This window comes from Nerophis ophidion, linkage group LG28, assembly GCF_033978795.1.
Source record: "Nerophis ophidion isolate RoL-2023_Sa linkage group LG28, RoL_Noph_v1.0, whole genome shotgun sequence".
In the NCBI taxonomy this organism is placed as follows: Eukaryota; Metazoa; Chordata; class Actinopteri; order Syngnathiformes; family Syngnathidae; genus Nerophis; species Nerophis ophidion.
The window spans coordinates 15,700,994-15,722,012 of record NC_084638.1 but is presented as its reverse complement, the minus strand read 5'-3'; the positions used below and the strand labels follow the sequence as shown (position 1 = coordinate 15,722,012).

General features: G+C 39.3%; 1 protein-coding gene and 3 non-coding genes across 4 annotated transcripts in view; 3 read left to right on the top strand and 1 right to left on the bottom strand.

Moving 5' to 3' along the window:
- LOC133544919 (major histocompatibility complex class I-related gene protein-like) overlaps positions 1-21,019 on the bottom strand; it is a 56,957-nt gene that overhangs the window by 31,439 nt on the left and 4,499 nt on the right. The window contains exons 2-7 of the mRNA XM_061890164.1: positions 11,556-11,822; positions 11,106-11,381; positions 6,966-7,274; positions 6,746-6,886; positions 6,630-6,647; positions 2,824-4,264 (exon numbers count right to left, since the gene is read on the bottom strand). Coding sequence (XP_061746148.1) covers positions 4,221-4,264; positions 6,630-6,647; positions 6,746-6,886; positions 6,966-7,274; positions 11,106-11,381; positions 11,556-11,822 — 1,055 coding nt within the window. The 3' untranslated portion in view covers positions 2,824-4,220. The remainder of the gene's footprint in view (positions 1-2,823; positions 4,265-6,629; positions 6,648-6,745; positions 6,887-6,965; positions 7,275-11,105; positions 11,382-11,555; positions 11,823-21,019) is intronic.
- trnaf-gaa (transfer RNA phenylalanine (anticodon GAA)) lies at positions 16,531-16,603 on the top strand. The gene has a single exon. It is a non-coding gene; the product is annotated as a tRNA-Phe (tRNA).
- On the top strand, positions 19,708-19,780 carry trnak-uuu (transfer RNA lysine (anticodon UUU)). The gene has a single exon. It is a non-coding gene; the product is annotated as a tRNA-Lys (tRNA).
- Positions 20,310-20,382, top strand: trnaf-aaa (transfer RNA phenylalanine (anticodon AAA)). Its single transcript has one exon. It is a non-coding gene; the product is annotated as a tRNA-Phe (tRNA).

Genomic DNA, 21,019 nt, shown 5'->3' with positions numbered 1-21,019 from the left:
GGGAGTGTGTTAGAAGCCTGCTGGTGACTAAACACTGCATGAATGTAGCGGCCGAGTGCATCAAATATGGACGCAAAATTGCCCTAAAAATATACCTTGGTTGTTAGTTCATGAGCTGAAGTACAAGAATAATTAGAGTTATAATTATCAGGAAAACTAACATCAAAATGACTCAGTTGGCCCCCAAGATGGCGCCTGTTGTTTGGTTGTCCACACTCTCTCTAGACAGCACTCTGGTCACCTTTACTAGAGAGCGCCCCTTGTGGCCACGTCAGGTAATTGCTTGAGTGGCTTTTCTGGGAAATCACGTGACCCGACAAGCACAACAGGTTTGTCAAGTTTGCAGCCAAACTTCATCATCAGCTGTTTTTCTTCTACTGAACCCCAATCTATTCATTGGACAACTACTTGAAACTAGTCAAACATTTGACTTGATAAGACATCTTGAATGAAGATATCTTAAATCAACATCTCTATATCTAGAAATGAGCAGTGCCTTTTAAGCTGGAAATAAGTGTTTTATTCTGAAAACAAGTAGGGAAGGCCAGTTTATTTATAGAGCACAATTCAAAGTGCTTTAGAGAACATTACAAGAAGGCAAAAATATAATGGAATGGAAGTAACCATGAAAAATATTTCAAAATAAAAGAATAATAATCATTATAAAACAAGGTTCTCAGAGCTGGAGATGGTTCTAACATGTCAGAGATGTACTTTGGCACAAGACCATGAAATGACTCGTGCACAAGGAGAGCTGTGTAGCAACAGGAAGCCAGGACTGATATGGACTAATTCGCTCATAATTCCTGGTTCAAGTCAGGACTTGAGCAGCAGCATTCTGGGTGTACTGCAGTTGCTTTACAGTTGGTTTGGACTAGAGAGCCCAGTGAAAAGACCATTACAGTATTCTAAACTGCTGGAGACAAAGACTTAGTCTTTCTAAGTCTGATTCAGACATTTTTCCTCTGATGTTGGCAATGTGTTTCAGGTGGTAAAAGCTGCCGATGATATTGACTTAATGCGGCTGTTAAAGTTCAAGTCTGAGTCCATTTTTACCTCCAGATTTATCACCTAATTATTAGGTTTCAGTGAGAGTCTCATGGTGACTAACAATAGTTTCTCTCTGCTAAATCTAAATTGATGTAGTTTAAGTCAACCACATCACACAACATTTTAGTCAGCAGTACATTTAGTTGACTCAAATATAAAGTATAAAAGATAAGGTCTCTTTAAAGTTGATTTGAAAGCAGGTTTATCTAGACGATCGTGCCTGCAAAGCATTTGTTCAACAAAAGCAGCATGATCTTAAGCCTTTACTAGGTTTGAAAAGTGAAAGATTTGGCCATTTCTGTGACATTAATGAGATTTTAAAGGACTTGTTAATGTTGACATGCTAAAAACCTCTTCCTTGTTTATAAGCCACATACAACATCAACTGTCCTTTGTTCATGCACATCATACATATCAATAACGAGTTTGGATGTACTAATGTAATCAATTATTGGTTGCCAATAAGTGATTCAAAGTAATATTTTGATACTGACACATCTGTGCATATGACTAGAATATCCCAGGCAAACTTTTTAACTGGCAGTTCACATCCATCACACGCAGGCTTGAAAACTCTCTGGAAAAAAAAGTAGGAGACATTTTGTTGGCAGGGCCGACCCGATTGTCTTCATCTCTACTGACATGGTGATTTTTCTGTTTGTTTGCTTGTTTTTGCCTTCTTTATTTATGAGTGTCAGAAAAATTGTATGTAAATGATCATAAAACTTTCCGTTTTCTGACTTTCCAGTGAACAGACGAAATCCGTCTTTGTTGCACCAAGCCAAAGGCTTGGCATATACCGCTGTGTACGATGGGAGGAGACAGGAGGGGTTAGCTATTGTGATCTAAGGTTTGTCCAAGCTCGATCCAGGACCAGTCCAAGCCTGAGGCATCTTTTTCTTTTGTGTTAATGTGACCAAAAACCAAGACTGTTTACATACCCCCATTCCTTTAGAAACAGCTGTTATGTAAACAGGGAATATCTAAATATAAGAGGAGACGTGAACCTTTTTCCGTGAGAGCGTGGGTGACACTGTAAAAGGTTACAGGTCGACACGTTTTTTCTCAAATTGAGCAAAATTCTGTCCGTTTATTTAATGCTTCTTGTCTTGTTTAATAGATGTCATCAATGTGACAACGTGAAAGACATGTTTTACTATTTGACTGAAACCTTTATTTAATTAGACACGTCTTGGAGTAATGACAACACATGGTCATAAAAACATGATCAAATAATTTATGTTGGAGTGCAAAATAACACAATTAACAGAATTAAATCAGTGAATGTCTTTCATTTTTTTCCCTTGAGAGGTCGCCACATCACAACAATCATGATGATTCAGCTCAATGTTTACCTTCCCATCCTGACCGGGAATCGTACACACACCCACTGGTCACACACAGCAGATGTGAATACCATTACACTACTAGCATCAACAGAAGAACAGGTGAATTATGTTATTTGATTCTCTTACATTTGCTGTGATTTCCACTAAATATTGTATTTTAATAAAAAGTTCTGTCCTTCATTCATTCTGTTGACATTTGACAAAATATTTTAGATTTTCACATTCCGGACAAGGTAAAGGCTTAAGATCATTTAATACTTGTTTTGCATGACTGCAAGCTAAAAGTGTTATCATGTGTGTATTGACAAACCACCCCCAAAACAGAATTGTATTTGACAAGTTTTTACTGAATAAAACACCCAGAATGTACATGAAACATTGTACACATTCAACACTGAATATCAAGAGTATAAGAACGGCCTACCTTGTTTACTTCCCAAATGACATCCTCGGCATGTTTGGCAATCAAGCAAAAATATGACTATGCAAAAAGGAACGGAAATACAGCAAATTGTTTAAAAAACAAAAAATATTTCGCAACACTTTGTCATAAAATTATTGTGTCACTGTCCCCCTCTGTCACACTAACTGGTAGGGTTGGCTACCAAGTTCAGTACTTTTGTAGGTAATGACCGAATTCCCTTGGTACTATCAATTCACCTAAAATTAAACTGTGCCGTAGTTCGATACCTTTGTTGCATGTGAGGTCATGTCTGCTTTCAGACTAAACACGGGCTCACGTAAACTATCACTCAAGCAGCACTCAGGCCGGACTCAGCAAAACTCCCTCTAAGTCATGTTGCCATTTTCAACACCAACACAGTGTGCTTAATAAAAACAGCGCAAACGTAAAGTAATGCGACACTCTTCCAAAATGCTCTAGCTTATTGCTAATTTACATAGGATTTGCCATAGACAGGCTACTATTAACATGAGCGATTTTACATGGCAATTTCAACACCTTGGAATTTGGTAAAGGAAACGACAACTAAAATTATAGTTACAGTTTTGTGTTAGGAGGACAATTCTTACAGTATTGACACTTTGTAGGGCGCAACCTAACAAATTTGTTTTCCTGGAAAAAAGATAATTTCTAGTTTGACAACATACCATAAATAGTTATACAGTGCTGCCATCTAATGGTCTTGGAAGTGCAACTTTATTGCAAATGAGACTAATGTAATCAGAAAACAAGATATAACAACTGGACAGCAGTTCTCATAATCATCGTTCTTAAATGTTACATAAAAAACAATTAACATTAACATACAAAAGTACTTAAAAATGGTACTATTGTTCCAAAATATGTGTAAAAATAATGATGAGATGTGACACAAGGTGATATTCGCTGATAAGCAGCTGTCTATTGGTTTGAAAAGGAAAGAAGAAATCCTTGTCAATGTGATGACACATGAGCCCCAAATGATGACATCACAACTACATGGACACAAAGATCAACATCAACATGATTCACTGGCAAAATATTGTTGGAAAATGCAGATTGAAGCTGTTTTCTCAGCCATAAACAGCCAAAGAAGACATCATGTAAGATGAGGAGCAATTTGTGCAGATGTGAAAGAAAAGTCCAAGTGTGATGAGGTCCCTCAGCGATGGAGACATCTCTCTGTGTTCCAGTGCACAAAGCATGCTGGAGGAAGAAGATGACTCAGCACATTCCCAACAAAAGCAGGTGAATCCAAGTGCAGATGTTAGCATGTGGCAGAGTGAACATCATCTTCACACAAAGTCAGAAGAACATTTGGAGGTGCGTGAAAAAGCAAAGTCCTCACTGTGTGCCGACTGCTGTGTGTCACTCAGCCTTCAGCCTGCACGTCTCTCTGAGAGCTCGTTACCACCGTCACCAGCTGTCAGAGCACAAAACGCACCGTGAGCTGGTTACGCTGCTCATGCTAAGCCGACACCTCACTCTGGTGAAGGAAGTCCATCCAGAAGGTGCATCTTCACTCATATCACATCTTTTGAGCTGGGAATTCAATCAGAAGCATCAAGAAGCAGAATTGTGTTATTCTACTTCCTGACTAGTCTAAGACTAAGTCTCCAAACAGGTTCAGCTTGGCTTCAAGGCTCATGTGCAACCAGCCCTCCAGTGTCTTAGTCAGGTAAGTGTCCCATTAGTACCATGCCTCTGTTTCCTTTCACTTTGCCCATTTCATCTTCTTTTTAGCTGCACATACAGTCATGGTCAAAAGTTTACATACACTTGTAAGGAACATAATGTCATGGCTGTCTTGAGTTTTCAATCATTTCTACAACTTTTATTTTTTTGTGATAGAGTGATTGGAGCACATACTTGTTGGTCACAAAAAACATTCATGAAGCTTGCTTATTTTATGAATTTATTATGGGTCTACTGAAAATGTGAGCAAATGTGCTGGGTCAAAAGTATACGTACAGCAATGTTAATATTTGCTTACATGTCCCTTGGCAAGTTTTACTGCAATAAGACACTTCTGGTTTTTCACCCCTCCTCTTGACAACATTCGTGCGGTTCAGCTAAATGTGTTGGTTTTCTGACATGGACTTGTTTCTTCAGCATTGTCCACACATTTAAGTCAGGACTTTGGGAAGGCCATTCTAAAACCTTAATTCTAGCCATTCCTTTACCACTTTTGGCGTATGTTTGGGGTCATTGTCCTGTTGGAACACCCAACTGTGCCCAAGACCCAACCTCCGAGCTGATGATTTTAGCTTGTCCTGAAGAATTTGGAGGTAATCCTCCTTTTTTAAGCCCCAGTTCCATTGGCACCAAAACAGGCCCACAGCACAATACTACCACCACCATGCTTGACGGTAGGAATGGTGTTCCTGGGATTAAAGGCCTCACATTTTCTCCTCCAAACATATTTCTGGGTATTGTGGCCATACAGCTCGATTTTTGTTTCATCTGACATCACATGGATAAAGATAAGACCTTCTGGAGGAAAGTTGTGTGGTCAGATGAAACAAAAATTGAGCTGTTTGGCCACAATACTCAGCAATATGTTTGGAAGACAAAAGGTGAGGCCTTTAATCCCAGTAACACAATACCTACCGTCAAACATGATGGTGGTAGTATTATGGTCTGGGCCTGTTTTGCGGCCAATGGAACCGGTGCTTTACAGAGAATAAATGGGACACTGCGAAAGAAGGATTGCGTACAAATTCTTCAGGACAACCTAAAACCATCAGCTCGGAGGTTGGGTCTTGGGCGCAGTTGGTCGTTCCAAAAGGACAATGACCCCAAACACACGTCAAAAGTGGCAAAGGAATGGCTAAATCAGGATAGAATAAATGTTTTAGAATGGCCTTCCCAAAGTCCTGACTTAAACGTGTGGACAATGCTAAAGAAACAAGTCTATGTCAGAAAACAGACAAATTTAGCTGAACTTGACCAATTTTGTCAAGAGGAGGGGTCAAAAATCAAAAGCCCCTTATTGCAGTGAAACTTGCCAAGGGACATGTAAGCAAATATTAACACTGCTGTATGTATACTTTTGACCCAGCAGATTTGCTCACATTTTCAGTAGACCCATAATAAATTCATAAAAGAAGCAAACTTCATGAACGTTTTTTGTGACCAACAAGTATGTGCTCCAATCACTCTATCAGAAAAAAAAAATAAGAGTTGTAAAAAATGATTGGAAACTGAAGACAGCCATGACATTATGTTCTTTACAAGTGTACGTAAACTTTTGACCACGACTGTACATGAAGACAGACACGCTAAATGGATTGCGCTCTCTATTTTGCTCATTTCAGAGACTGCGCAGGAGTTAAGTAGATGAGGTTTGCCCATGTTTTAATACACACAAACCTTTAGCAGATCAGGCCTTTGATGTTCATTATCATGACCACTCATCAAAAGTTGGCTGTGATACTTTCTATTGCGTGCGCTTACACCAGTATCAAGCTACTCCTAATGGAGGGAAGCTTTTATTTTCCTGCTAAACTTGTAACACGTGTCTACATCACACCTTAAAACAGCAAGTTTGCAAGTTGACCCTTACAAAGATACCAACAATCCAGAATGTTGATGGTTACAGAAACAGAAAGTCAATATTATATTGAATATAGCTGACATAAAAGGTGTATAACAAAGATGAATATGTCACAGATGATATTAATAACTTAAATCTTTGTGGGGGTAAACTTACAAAGTGTGTGAGTGATGCTTCACCACTGCTTTGTTTATTGTTCTGGTTTCCAAGAAAGAGAAGATGTTTTACTTACCAGCTGGATCGTATTGGGCTGAAATGAAAGAGAAAGCAGGTGAAATTCACATCTCATGAATGACAGCTGAGACTTTTTGGCGTCTTCCTGAAAGAGGAAACATTTGTGTCCCTCACCTTGTCTGCTTCGGCGACGCTTGATGGTGAATATGATGATGATGATGGGGGCCGCCAGGAGGACCACCACAGCGAGGACCGCCAGCGTGGCAGTGACGCTCACGTTGCCTGTTGGTATGGTATGATTGATTTGTTTGACACCTGCTTGATAAGTCACATGAAGGAACATCAGGTGGTTCCATTGACACTATTCAACATGTCCTAGATGTGTCTTTCTCACCTTCATGGCTTGCGTTGCTCAGGATGCTTTTTCTCTCCAGCTTGGTGACCAGGTCCTCCTTGACGCCAGACAGCTGGAACACACATTCGTACTTGCCCTCCACCTTGGCCGTCACCTCCACTTTCAGCTCCACAGACAGCTGGAAGGTTCCGTCGTGGTTGGGGAGCAGCTCTCCGTGCTCCACGTCCTCCAAGATCTGCTCGCCGTCTTTCCTCCAAAACAAGTCGGCTCGGTCGGGGTAGAAACCTGTCGCCATGCAGCTGACCGGAGAGGATGGCGTCTTCTGGAGGAGGAACACCTCTGGAAGCTCTGCACAGGAAGTGACGTGTGAATGGAGGATGACGTGGAGAAAAAGATGGAGATAAATGGAGAGAATAGAGGTAAAGATGTAGAGAATAGAAGCGAATAAAAGGTAAAGATGGAGCAAATGAAGGTAAGGGTGGAGCGAATAAAGGTAAAGAAGGACAAAATGAAGTTAAGATGCCGAAAAAAGGAGAGAATGGAGGTAACGATGGAGGAAAAAGGAGAAAATGGAGGTAACAAGAAAGAGAAAGGTGAGAATGAAGTTAAAGATGGGGAGAACAGGAGAGAATGGAAGTAAAGATGGAGCAAATGAAGGTAAAGAAGGAGAGGGAAGGAGAAAATGAAGGTAAATGTGGAGAGAAAAAGAAAGAATGAAGGCAAAGATGAAGAGAAGAGGCAACAATGAAGATAAAGATGGAGAGAAAAGGAGGAAAGTGAGAATGAAGGTAAAGATAGATAGAAAAGGAGAGAGTGGAGGCAATGATGGAGAGAAGAAGAACATGGAGGTAAAGATGGAGAGAAAAGGAGGGAGAATGGAGGTAAAGAGGCAGAAAGAAGGTGAGAATGAAGTTAAAGAGAAAAGGAGAGATACAGGTAAAGATGGAGAGAATTGACATAAAGATAGAGAGAAAAGTTGAGAACAAAAATAAAAACTGATAGAAAAGGAGGAAGATGGAAAGAAAAGGAGAAAACAAAGGTGAAAAAAGATAGAAAATGAGAATGAAGGTAAAGATGGAAAGAAAATGAGAGAATGAAGGTAAAGAAGGTGAGAGAAGTAGACAATGGAGGTAAAGATGGAGAGAAAATGAGAGAATGAAGGTAAAGATGGAGAGAGAAGGAGAGAATGACGGCAAATATGGAGAGAAAAGGAGAGCATGAAGGTAAAAATGGAGAGAAAAGGAGAGCATGAAGGTAAATATAGAGATAAACAGAGAAAATGGAGGTAAAGATGGAGAGAAAAGGCAAAAATAAAGTAAAAGATGGATGAAAAAAAGAAAAGAAAGATAAAGATGAAGAAATTGAGGTAAAGATGGAGAGAAAAGGAGAGAATGAAGGTAAAGATGGGGAGAAAAGGAAAGCATGAAGGTAAATATGGAGAGAAAAGGAGAGAATGGAGGTAAAGATAGAGAGAAAAGGAGAGCATGAAGGTAAAGATGGAGAGAAAAGGAGACAATGAAGACAGAGATAAACAGAGAAAATGGAGGTAAAGATGGAGAAAAAGGAAAATAAAGGGAAAGATGCAGAAAAAAGTAGAGCATGAAGGTATAGATGGAGAGAAAAGGAGAGAATGAAGGCAAGGATGGAGTGAATAAAGTTAAGGATGGAGAAAATAGGTGAAAATGAAATTAAAGATGGAGAGATATGAAGAGACAGCATGGAAAGATGCAGAAAAAAGGAGAAATGGAGGTAAAGATGAGAGAATAGGAGAGAATAAAGTTAAAGATGGAGAGAAAAGGAGACAATGAAGGTAAATATACAGATACACAGACAAAATGGAAGTAAAGATGGAGAAAAAGGCGAAAGACGTTAAAGATCGAGAGAAAAGAAGAGAAATAAGGGAAAGATGCAGAAAAAGGAGAAATGTATGTAAAGATGGAGAGAATAGGAGAGAATGAAGGTAAAGATGGAGAGAAAAGGAGAATGAAGGTAAGGATGGAGCGAATAAAGGCAAAGAAAGAGAAAATGAAGGTAAAGATGGAGAGAAAAGAAGAGAAAGAAGGAAAAGATGCAGAACAAAAGGGGAAATGAAGGTAAAGAGGGAGAGAATAGGAGCGAATAAAGGTAAAACTGGAGAAAAAGGGAGAAAATTGAAGTAAAGATGGAGCAAAAAGGAGATAATGAAGGTAAAGATGGAGGGAATGAAGGTAAAGAAAGAAAGAGGAGAAAATGGAGGTAAAGATAGAGAGAAAAAAAGGCGAAGAGAAAAGAGTATGGAGAGAGAGAGTGTAATGTGAGTAATGTTCCTATAGGGGGAGTGCTAACATGTGAGAAGGTGAAAGTACAAGTGAAGTGAAGTGAATTCTATTTATATAGCGCTTTTCTCTAGTGACTCAAAGCGCTTTACATAGTGAAAGCCAAATTAGATGACCATAGTAACGAATTAGATGACCATAGTAACGAATTAGATGACCATAGTAACTAATTAGATGACCATAGTAACCAATTAGATGACCATAGTAACCAATTAGATGACCATAGTAACTAATTAGATGACCATAGTAACTAATTAGATGACCATAGTAGTGAAGTGAAGTGAATTATATTTATATAGCGCTTTTCTCTAGTGACTCAAAGCGCTTTACATAGTGAAAGCCAAATTATATGACCATAGTAACTAATTAGATGACCATAGTAACGAATTAGATGACCATAGTAACGAATTATATGACCATAGTAACGAATTAGATGACCATAGTAACTAATTAGATGACCATAGAAACGAATTAGATGACCATAGTAACCAATTAGATGACCATAGTAACTAATTAGATGACCATAGTAACTAATTAGATGACCATAGTAACGAATTAGATGACCATAGTAACGAATTATATGACCATAGTAACGAATTAGATGACCATAGTAACTAATTAGATGACCATAGTAACGAATTAGATGACCATAGTAACCAATTACATGACCATAGTAACTAATTAGATGACCATAGTAACTAATTAGATGACCATAGTAGTGAAGTGAAGTGAATTATATTTATATAGCGCTTTTCTCTAGTGACTCAAAGCGCTTTGCATAGTGAAAGCCAAATTAGATGACCATAGTAACTAATTAGATGACCATAGTAACGAATTAGATGACCATAGTAACTAATTAGATGACCATAGTAACTAATTAGATGACCACAGTAACTAATTAGATGACCATAGTAACGAATTAGATGACCATATTAACCAATTAGATGACCATAGTAACTAATTAGATGACCATAGTAACTAATTAGATGACCATAGTAACGAATTAGATGACCATAGTAACGAATTATATGACCATAGTAACGAATTAGATGACCATAGTAACTAATTAGATGACCATAGTAACCAATTAGATGACCATAGTAACCAATTACATGACCCTAGTAACTAATTAGATGACCATAGTAACTAATTAGATGACCATAGTAGTGAAGTGAAGTGAATTATATTTATATAGCGCTTTTCTCTAGTGACTCAAAGCGCTTTACATAGTGAAAGCCAAATTAGATGACCATAGTAACTAATTAGATGACCATAGTAACGAATTAGATGACCATAGTAACTAATTAGATGACCATAGTAACTAATTAGATGACCATAGTAACTAATTAGATGACCATAGTAACGAATTAGATGACCATAGTAACTAATTAGATGACCACAGTAACTAATTAGATGACCACAGTAACCAACCAGATGACCACAGTAACCAATTAGATGACCATAGTAACCAATTAGATGACCATAGTAACTAATTAGATGGCCATAGTAACTAACTAGATGACCATAGTAACTAATTAGATGACCATAGTAACTAATTAGATGACCATAGTAACCGATCAGATGACCATAGTAACTAGTATATCCAGCAAAAGCGCAGATTCCAGGCATTGAAAGACTTAGCAAAGTTGAAGACTTACGGTCATTAGAAAACACGACTGCACATCATAATGGTAGCTACACTTTCCAGCTCTAAAGATGTCAAAAAAAATGATTTGGAAATGTCCAGCAGGCCAGATTGAAAAGCGGGTGAGAGGACCCCGCTGTGTGCTGCGCTCCGTAAAAAATCCTCAATTAGTAATATATTAGTAATATATTAGTAATATATTACAAGGTGTGCTTCTACCTGTTCTCATTAGGACCTTCTTCCCATACTCCACATACTTCTTCAAGTAAGAAGGACATAGCTCAGTGTAATAATACTTATAGTAGTCCAGTCTAGATATTTCTTGGTCCCACTTGAGTTTGGTGGGGAAAGCTTGTTGTTTTGCTGCGGTCCATGTCCATGTCTTCATGTCCAACGATATGAAATCTTCATCATAACTGATCTGTAACCAACCTTTAACCTCATCAGTCTCATCATTCCATTCACATCCTGACATCACCTGGTAAGTGTGAACACCTGAGAGACACAAAGTGTTGTAAAGCAGAGTGAAACTAACACACAACATGTCTTTGTTGTAGCTTATTATGGGATGGACAGAGACAAGGTATATCAGTGCAGTAATGTGTGTTTTTAATACAGTATCAAAATATCAAATATATTAGAATAGTAGAAAGTTCAACATAAACAAACCTCCAGTTTGGTTGAAACGCTTCTTAAGTATTTCAATGTTGTCTTTGAGGACATGTTCTTTAACAACATTGATCTCTGTTTCTATCTGCCAGTAGTTTGGATCCTCTGCTGTGATTTTGTTCATCCAGTCCTGTTTGGATTCTGTTTTCCTGATGTTGCTGTCATAGTAACTCATCTCAACTTCATCAACATAACCAACCTCCACATACTCTGGGAAGTTTGGAACTTGAGAGGATGCAGTGGTGAAATACTGCAGCGTGTGAATCACTAAAAGACAAAAAGAAAAAAAAAAAATTGATTATTTAGTTTCATGTTGAACAAAGACAAAAAGGCAGAAAAACAACATTTGATTCTTTAGTTTCATGTTGAACAATTCCTATTTGAAATTATGCTGTCTTCATTTCAACTTCAAACACTGCTGCTTCTCACAGTAAACAATCACTTCCTGTTCCCAGAGACAATAACACCGTTCGTCTTTGATGTCATGCATCTCACATTTATACCTCACTTTAAAGGCCTACTGAAATGACATTTTCTTATTTAAACGGGGATAGCAGATCCATTCTTTTCGCGATATTGCCATATTTTTGCTGAAAGGATTTAGTAGAGAAAATCAACGATAAAGTTCACAACTTTTGGTCGCTAACAGAAAAGCCCTGCCTTTACAGGAAGTCACAGACAATGACGTCACCCGTTGATGGCTCCTCACATCCTCACAATGTTTCTAATGGGAGCCTCCAACAAAAAGTGCTATTCAGACCGAGAAAACGACAATTTCCCCATTAATTTGAGCGAGGATGAAAGTTTCGTGTTTGAGGATATTGATAGCGATATACTAGAAAAATCAAATCAAATCAAAAATAAACTTTAAAAAAAAAAAAACGCGATTGCATTGGGACGGATTTAGATGTTTTTAGACACATTTACTAGGATAATTCTGGGAAATCCCTTATCTTTCTATTGTGTTGCTAGTGTTTTAGTGAGTTTAATAGTACCTGATAGTCGGAGGGGTGTGTCCGCGGGCGTCTTGAGGCCAGTGCCTGATGGAAGTCAACGGCAGCTGTATGGACGGCACAAGCTCATCTGATCTCCGGTAAGTGTTGACTTTTTACCACAATTTTCTCCCCGAAAACTGCTGGTTGACAAATGGTCGGGATCCATGTTCCCTTGACCGCTCTGATCCAGAGTAAAGTTTCACATCCAGGAATTTTAAACAAGGAATCACTGTGTGTTTGTGTGGCTAAAGGCTAAAGCTTCCCAACTCCATCTTTCTACTTTGACTTCTCCATTATTAATTGAAAAAATCGCAAAAAAGTCAGCAACACAGATGTCCAAAATACTGTGTAATTATGCGGTCAAAGCAGACGACTTTTGGCTGTGTGTGTGTGCGCAGCGCTAATATTTCCTAACAGTCCGTGACGTCACGCGTACACGTCATCATTCAAAGACGTTTTCAACAAGAAATTCCCGGGAAATTTAGAAATTGCAATTTAGTAAACTAAAAAGGCCGTATTGGCATGTGTTGCAATGTTAATATTTCATCATTGATATATAAACTATCAGACTGCGTGGTGGGTAGTAGTGGGTTTCAGTAGGCCTTTAAGACCACACACATGAAGAACTTGACTTATTTCCTTCTACAACTGTAAGTGTCAAATAAATATATGACATTATTGCTGGCAGAGAAGTGAAAGTTGTTTTTCTAAGTGAGGGGAAGTTCAAACTAGTGATGTCACTGCCAAAGCATGGAAATATAGCACCGCCTTATGGAATGTTGACAATGGAATACAACAACAATATTATAATACTCTTCATTTACATATTAGGACTATTACCAGTAAAAAAAAGCTTTTAAAAAACATGTAAAGTCACTTTTTATGTTTTTTTTTTCTCTTTTTCCTTTTTTTTTATTGTAATTGGATGTGTGTACTGTTATTTTATTTTATTATTTTGAGAATGTTTTTGTTTTTTCCTTTATTTTATTTGAAAATGGATTTGTGCATTATTATTTTACTTTGAATTTTTGAGAGGATCCCCATTAGCCGTTTCTGCGTCGGCTAATGGGGATCCTCAATAAACAAACAAACAATAATCCATCCATCCATTTCCTACCGCTTGTCCCTTTCGGGTCAATTATATCTATTATTTCAGAATATTTCCCAGCAATAGAGTAATTTTTGTGTACATTAAATTATTCTGATATACATCTCATCTTATAACTGATACTCCTAATTGTTTCCTGCATTAATTATTGTTATTTTCCTATTTAAAAGTGAAGCCAAAGTTTCCGGAAATGCTAAAGTTAAAAAGTTTGATGTATGTTGCTGTTAAAGTGAGACAACTTGAACAACTTTTACTCATTAAAAGTTTGAGCAACAAATGAAGATGCAAACTATTCACTGATTGATGTTGGTGAGAAGAGAAGAGCGTCAATAATAATGAGAAGAAATAAATGAGAGTATTTTGGATGAAATGAGTATAGATTTTGGGCTTCTGCCTCCTTGTTCCCTTAGACCTAAACGGTTGTACTTGTATAGCGCTTTTCTACCCCTTTTAAGGAGCTCAAAGCGCTTTGACAGTATTTCCCTTTTGCCCATTCACTCACACTTTCACACACTGACGGTGGGAGCTGCAATGCAAGGCCCTCACCAGGACCCATCAGGAGCAAGGGTGAAGTGTCTTGCACAAGGATACAACGGACGTGACTAGGATGGTAGAAGGTGGGGATTGAACCACTAACCCTCAGATTGCTGGCATGGCCACTCTAACCAACTTCGCCACGCCGTCCCCAACCTACCAGACAACCTAGATGCCCTGATCTCACTCGCCATCCGGATGGACAACCGACTAGCCCAGCTCAAACGACAACGAGGAAGAGGACCGGCTGCGGCAGGAAGAACCACCCATCCTTTCGCACCTAGCGGGGCGACCACTCAGCGTTCACCCCCGGAGATATGTCCTCACCTCCGCACTGACCTGGAGGAGGAGCCCATGCAGCTAGAAACTCAAGCGGCTGATGGAGGGGAGATATTTTTATTGTGGAGAGAGTGGCCATCTTGTCATTTCGTGTCCAGCCAAGGGATCCCAGGTGGCGAGTCACATTCCGGCGGTACCTCAGATGCCACGCGCTCTCACTAAGGTCACGATAATGCATCTCACGGCCACAGATCTAGAGTTTAATAGACTCTGGGGAAGACGAAAGTGTGATGGACTGGGGTTTAGCTAAGAGACTAGGACTCAAGTCAGAACCACTAGCTAAACCCATTAGGGCGAGGTCTTTCAACGGTAAGGAGCTTTTCACTATCTCACACATCAGTTAACCTGTCCAAATGAACATTGACTGCCATCAGGAAAAGATTTGTCCGTACTTAACTACTTCACCCTCCCATTCTCTGATCTTGGGGCATCCATGGCTGTACCAGCATAATCCTTGGGTTAACTCGAAAACACGGAAGATCAGTGAATGGGGGAGGGAATGCACCAAGAACTGTGTTTTTTCTACTGTCCAGGGAAAACGTGTCAAGGAAATTAATCCTTTTTCTGCCAATCCTGCCACAGACTCTAAATTTCCGGGCCTGAAGTCTGTTCCTTCTTGTTATCACCATCTGCAACAAGTCTTCAGCAAGACAAAAGCCCTGTCACTTCCGCCCCACCAATCCTTCAACTGTGCCATCGACCTGCTTCCCGGTGCCACTATTCCCAAGGGGCGTCTGTACTCCGTCTCTGGTCCAGAAAGGGCTGCCATGAACGATTACATATCGGCATCCCAAGAAGCTGGCTTGATTCACCCGTCATCATCGCCAGCAGGAGCAAGGTACTTCTTTGCGAAGAAGAAAGACGGGTTATTAAAACCCTGCATTAATTACAGCCCACTGAATGACATTACCATCAAGAACCGTTACCCTCTTCCCCTCATGTCTTCTGTCTTCAACCATCTCCAACAGGTCAAAATATTCACCAAACTTGATCCACGCAACGCTTTCCATCTGGTTCAAATTAGAGAGGGAGACGAGTAGAATAGCGGCCACTATGAATACAGGGTCATGCCCTTTGGACTCACCAATGCTCCCGCCGTGTTCCAAGCCATTCTTCCTGGACCATTTTGTGAATTTCTACCTTGACGATATATTGATTCATTCACCTGACAGTGACACTCACCATGTCCATGTAACTCAGGTTTTAAAGAGACTCTTGGACAATGACTTGTATGTTAACACCTCCACAACAGCTGCATGAATATATGGAATGAAGAGAGAGGTCTAGAAAAAAATGTAGGCCACTTTATTGACTGACAAGCCATGCCAGCATGAAGCCTGCTTGTATAAGGAGCGAAACGTCATCTAGGACAAACTGAACAATTCGTTTCATGACCTGAGAATACAATGACCTGGATGAAGGAGGACGTCCATTGACTTTATTTGTTGGATGAGACAGAAATTTTCCCATAACATTAGGTATTAGCACACTGAATGAGATTCAGTTCCATGTTGTCGTTCAAACAGAATGTCGCTTTAATAGATCGTTTAACATTAGACATCAGGGGAGCAAACACATTATCAATCAGGGAGGGTAGGTACAGCCATGATCGCATAGTGGTTAGTACTCTGTGTTGTGGCCGCAGCAACCCCGGTTCAAATCCGGGTCATGGCACTTTACCATTTAAACTGCCTTTTTTTAAGCATAGTTCTTTTACACCTGAAGACTTAATTATTAGTCTCCTAAGAACTTTTAAAACTTTCTGAAAAATCTGCCGAATGTTTGCAATAATCATAAAATTCTCGATAGTAAAACATTCTTCAGAAGCATTTTGGTACATTTTTTTAGAGACCCTGAAATGCTCAGTCATGAAGTGTAGGACATTCTTTAGACTAGGCTTTGAGAACCCTTGGAAAGGCCTCCTTCCACCCCTCAAAAGTCACCAATAGGGCAGACCTTGGTTACATTTGGATAAGTGAACCCAAAAGTCATTCATCTAGCTGAAATAGCTCAGTTAGGAGAGCATCAGACTGAAGATCTGAAGGTCCCTGGTTTGACCCCGGGTTTCAGCATAACTCTGTGAACTTCTCAATCAATTCTTATTACTAATAAGCCTTCTGTGGCTCTTACAATATTGAGATGGTCTCCCTGACCTGCCAGCCTTGCTGGTGGAATCCTAGCAACAGTTGTTACAAACCTTTCCTCCATTTTCAATTTGGACAACCGTTACGTGGTTTAACAGTGTATCGTTCCTTAAGCCAATGTTTGGTCTTTAACTGACCCTTACATTGGGCAGTTTCAAACACAAATGTGTTGCCTTAGGGGTATTTCTTGGACTGTATAACTTGAAACTGAGAGTAATAAAGCTGGGCTCAGTGTGATGTGAGGGTGCATCCAACACACCTACAGCAAAAGATTAACCACAACTTTCATATAGATACACTGTCTAACAATTTATGTTCAAGGTATTGATGTTAAACCTTCAGATGATCACATTTTAACGCTCTCCTACCAGAGCTTAAGTGGATGTGAAGGATGTTTCTGGATTTCAGTTTTTCGAATGAAATAGAGAAAAAACAATCGCTGTTGAAAACTATAAATACAGTTGAAATAAAGATTAAAATGACTGCTGCAGTGTGGCAAAAGGATGTCTTTGGAGAAATGTAAGGAGGTTAGCATCAGTTGCCTGATCAGGGACTTGAACCCTGGACCCTCAGATTTAAAGTCTGATGCTCTGCCGACTGAGGTCCCCAGGCCCTTCTCAATGCTGATTTGCCCAACATCTGAGAGAACAGCAATATTGTCAATCTTAGGTGAAGGTGAATTAGTCAGCATGTTCAGTGACAAGCTGGGAACTGTCAAAGCTCCAGCTCGCCAATTGCTTGAATCCAAAGCTCATTTTTGACAGCTATGCCAGTTTTACATTGTCATCAACAAAGAAAGTTTTGATCGAAAAAGAAGCTCCTCTCCCGAAGTTGCCAACTCTGAGCTGGATTAGACTTAGACTTCCTTTTTATTGTCATTCAAATTTGAACTTTACAGTACAAATAACAACAACATTTTGTTGCATTAGCTCTTGGTAGTGTAGGATAAAAGAAAAAGCAATATGGTGCAGATATAAATAAATAGATTACTGTACAGATAAACTTTTTCATATGCATCCAGGTTTATGGATGTATGTTATATTGTCTTTTTTATTCCAGCGAATTAATCCATTATGGGGGGAGTTGAGGGGATAATTTAATTATGATGCGTTCAAAAGTCTCACGGCCTGAGGGAAGAAGCTGTTACAGAACCTAGAGGTTCTGCTACGGAGGATGCAGAAACTCTTCCTAGAGACCAGCAGTGAAAACAGTCTTTTTTGGGGGTGGGAGGAGTTTTTGCAGATTTTCTGAGCCCTGGTCAGGCAGCAGCTTTTTGCGACCTCCTGGATAGGAGGAAGAGGAGTCCTGATAATCTTTTCTGTCGTCCTCACCACTCTCTGGAGAGACTTCCAGTCTGAGGCATTGCAGGCTCCAGTCCAGACAGTGGTTCAACTTGGATGCTCCCCCGAATTTTGCCAGAAACATTTTGCTTCAATTTTTAGTGGAGGTTAGCTACAACAGGTAGAGCTGGTGAAGGCCCAGGCTGCAACAAATAGAAGGTCACCAGATTTTAAAGTCAAACATAAGCAGTCAGTAAAGCCCTGTTTTGGTAGTCTAATGTAAACTGTGTGTTCCTTTGGCGTAAGATGTGTACAATATACAAGGTGTACTGCAGTAAAACAGGTCTTTATGTAGGACTAGTGGCGCAATGAGTAACGCGTCTGACCACAGATCAACCGATTCTAGGCTCAACTCCTGGCTAGCTCGTTGGTTTTCGTTAGTTGAACTGAAACAAAATTCAGTCCCATTTCTTCAAGAGTTTTTTTTTTTTTTATCTCTCTCCAACTGGAACATGCATTTTTTATTAATTTTTTTGGGGGGGGGATTAGTTAACAGCTGTAATTGTTTAGTGTTTAGTACTCTGTGTTGTGGCCGCTGCAACGCTTGTTCAAATCCGGGTCATAGCACTTTACCCTTTCTTCCAGCTGTTTGATGATGATTTTTGAAAAAAGAGGTATCCTGTTCCCTCTGGTAAGTGGTTGAACAAGATGTGAAACCAACCAGGTACTCTGGCAAAATTAAAAATATCAATTTTATGTCAGTACAGTATTGGCCTTGATGCATAATTTAATATGACTGATGTGTGCTTTGTGCTGTTACTTTATCCTTTGGTAAAATTGCATTATAAGCTCAGTCAATCGATCAATACTTTCTTTATTTTCTTTCTTTCTTTAGTTTATTTCGAACATGAACATACTTACAACATAATACATCAGACAATTTTATACCATTTCACATTACATCATGTCCAAAAAAGAGTAGGAAGAAGCAACGTTTATTTAATCCTACCCCTTTCCCACTTCAGCGGGTTTACAAATATATACATTCATTTACTGACTTTTTTTTATACTAAATTAGTAAAATTATATATGTGAATGAGTAATACAACAGTTTTGTAATATGTAATTAATTAATTCAGACATTATTAGCATACGGAGATGAAGAATATCTTATTTCCAATAAGGTTGAAAGGGTTTCTCATAATTCTTCTTCTTTGTACTTTGTAAGCAGTATTAATTTGAACAACCTCTTAAACGGGATCATATCAGTACAATGTTTGGATTGGCCCCAGGTTTCATCACAATGTTGTGTTCTTTTTAACCAGTTGTTTTTACTAATACACCTCATGTGGGTCTTACACTACTGAAATGGACTCCCTGACCTGCCAGCCTTAATGGTGGAATCTTGCGCTAAAGTGGATTAAAGACATGTTTTTGGTTTTAGTTTTTCAAATCACCATTAAACTTGGGTCCCCAAGGCATTTGGCTCGAACTTGTGGGGATAATCCGAGTTAAATCCAGCTCAAAGTTGCCAACTTCGGGAAACAAGTTTCTTTTTTGGTCAAAACCTTCTCCCTTGATGACGATGTAATACTGGGTTAATTGTCAATAATGAGGTTTGTGTTCAAGCAATTGGCGAGTTTGGGCTTTGACAGTTCCCAGCTTGTCACTGAACATCCTAACTAATTCACTTGCATCTGTTTGCCAATATGGCTGTTCTCTTAGACATTGGGCAAATCAGCAATGAAAAGAGCTTGGGTAGCTCAGTCGGCAGAGCATCAGACTTTTAATCTGAGGGTCCAGGGTTCAAGTCCCTGTTCAGACAACTGAGGCTAACCTCTTTACATTTCTTAAAAGACGTCCCTCTCCGCCGCTGCAGCCTTCCTTGTAACCTGTTCTTAATTTGAGTAGTTTTCAACAGTGATTGGTTATTAGTTTATCCCCTGATAAAATTGCATTATAAGCTCAGTCAATCAATCAATACATTGTTGTCTTTGTTATAAACAACATTAATACATAACACAAACAATTTATGAAGCATACTTCATCTACACTTAAAGACTTAATTATTTGTCCGCAAATTTTTTATGAACATTTGTGAAAAATCTGCCAAATGTTTGCAGTAAATCTTGTTGGTTGTAAAACTTTCTTCAAAAGCATTTTGCTTAATTTTTTACAGACCCTGAAATGCTCAGTCATGGAGCATCAGACATTATTTTTAAATTCCCGCGATTCAAGTACCTGTAATAGGCTCTAAACTCACCAAGCAAAGGCCTCTTTCCAGCCCTTAATAGTCAACAACAGGGCAAAATTTGGTTACATTTAAAAAAGTTAACGCTACACAGAATGTGTTGGCTTAAATAGCTCAGTTGGGAGGGTGTTAGACTAAAGATCTGAAGGTCCCTGGTTTAACCCCGGGTTTCAGCACAACTATGGGTTCTTCTTAACCACTTGGTTTTACTAAGGACACTTCTGTGGTTCTTACTCTAATGAAGTGATCGGCCAGCCTTGCTGGCGGAATCCTGGCATCAGTTGTCATACACCTTTCCGTTATTTGTTTTTTGGACAACTGTTACGTCGTTTAACGGTATGGTCCCTTAAGCCAATGTCTGGTCTTTTACTGAACCTTACATTCTTCCATCAACTACCTTAGCCTGGATGTTTGCCCGCTTCATTCTGGCCTTCTTTTGGCCATAGCCCGGGCCTCTGTTAGACTTAGCTCGGCTGTCAAACTACTACACCCTGGGTCTCTAGATTTAAAATCATCCCTCAGAACTGCTGGCACGGCTTGTCAGCCATGAGAGTGGCTTAAATTTTCTTCTGGACCTTTCACTTCACTTCCTCGATTCATACAACTGTTAAGGTTCCTATTTTTTGTCCACCTCAAGTCACAAGACACAATTTTAATTCTTTATTATTTGACTAATCATACTTCCAAATATCCCTGCCAAGGTGGGGCACCAAGGTGGACATAACCATGTGAGTAGAGTGACCATCTTCAGAGAATGTGCCGGACAATTTTAGACAAACCAACCTTCTCTCCGGCGCCTTCGGAACAAAACAA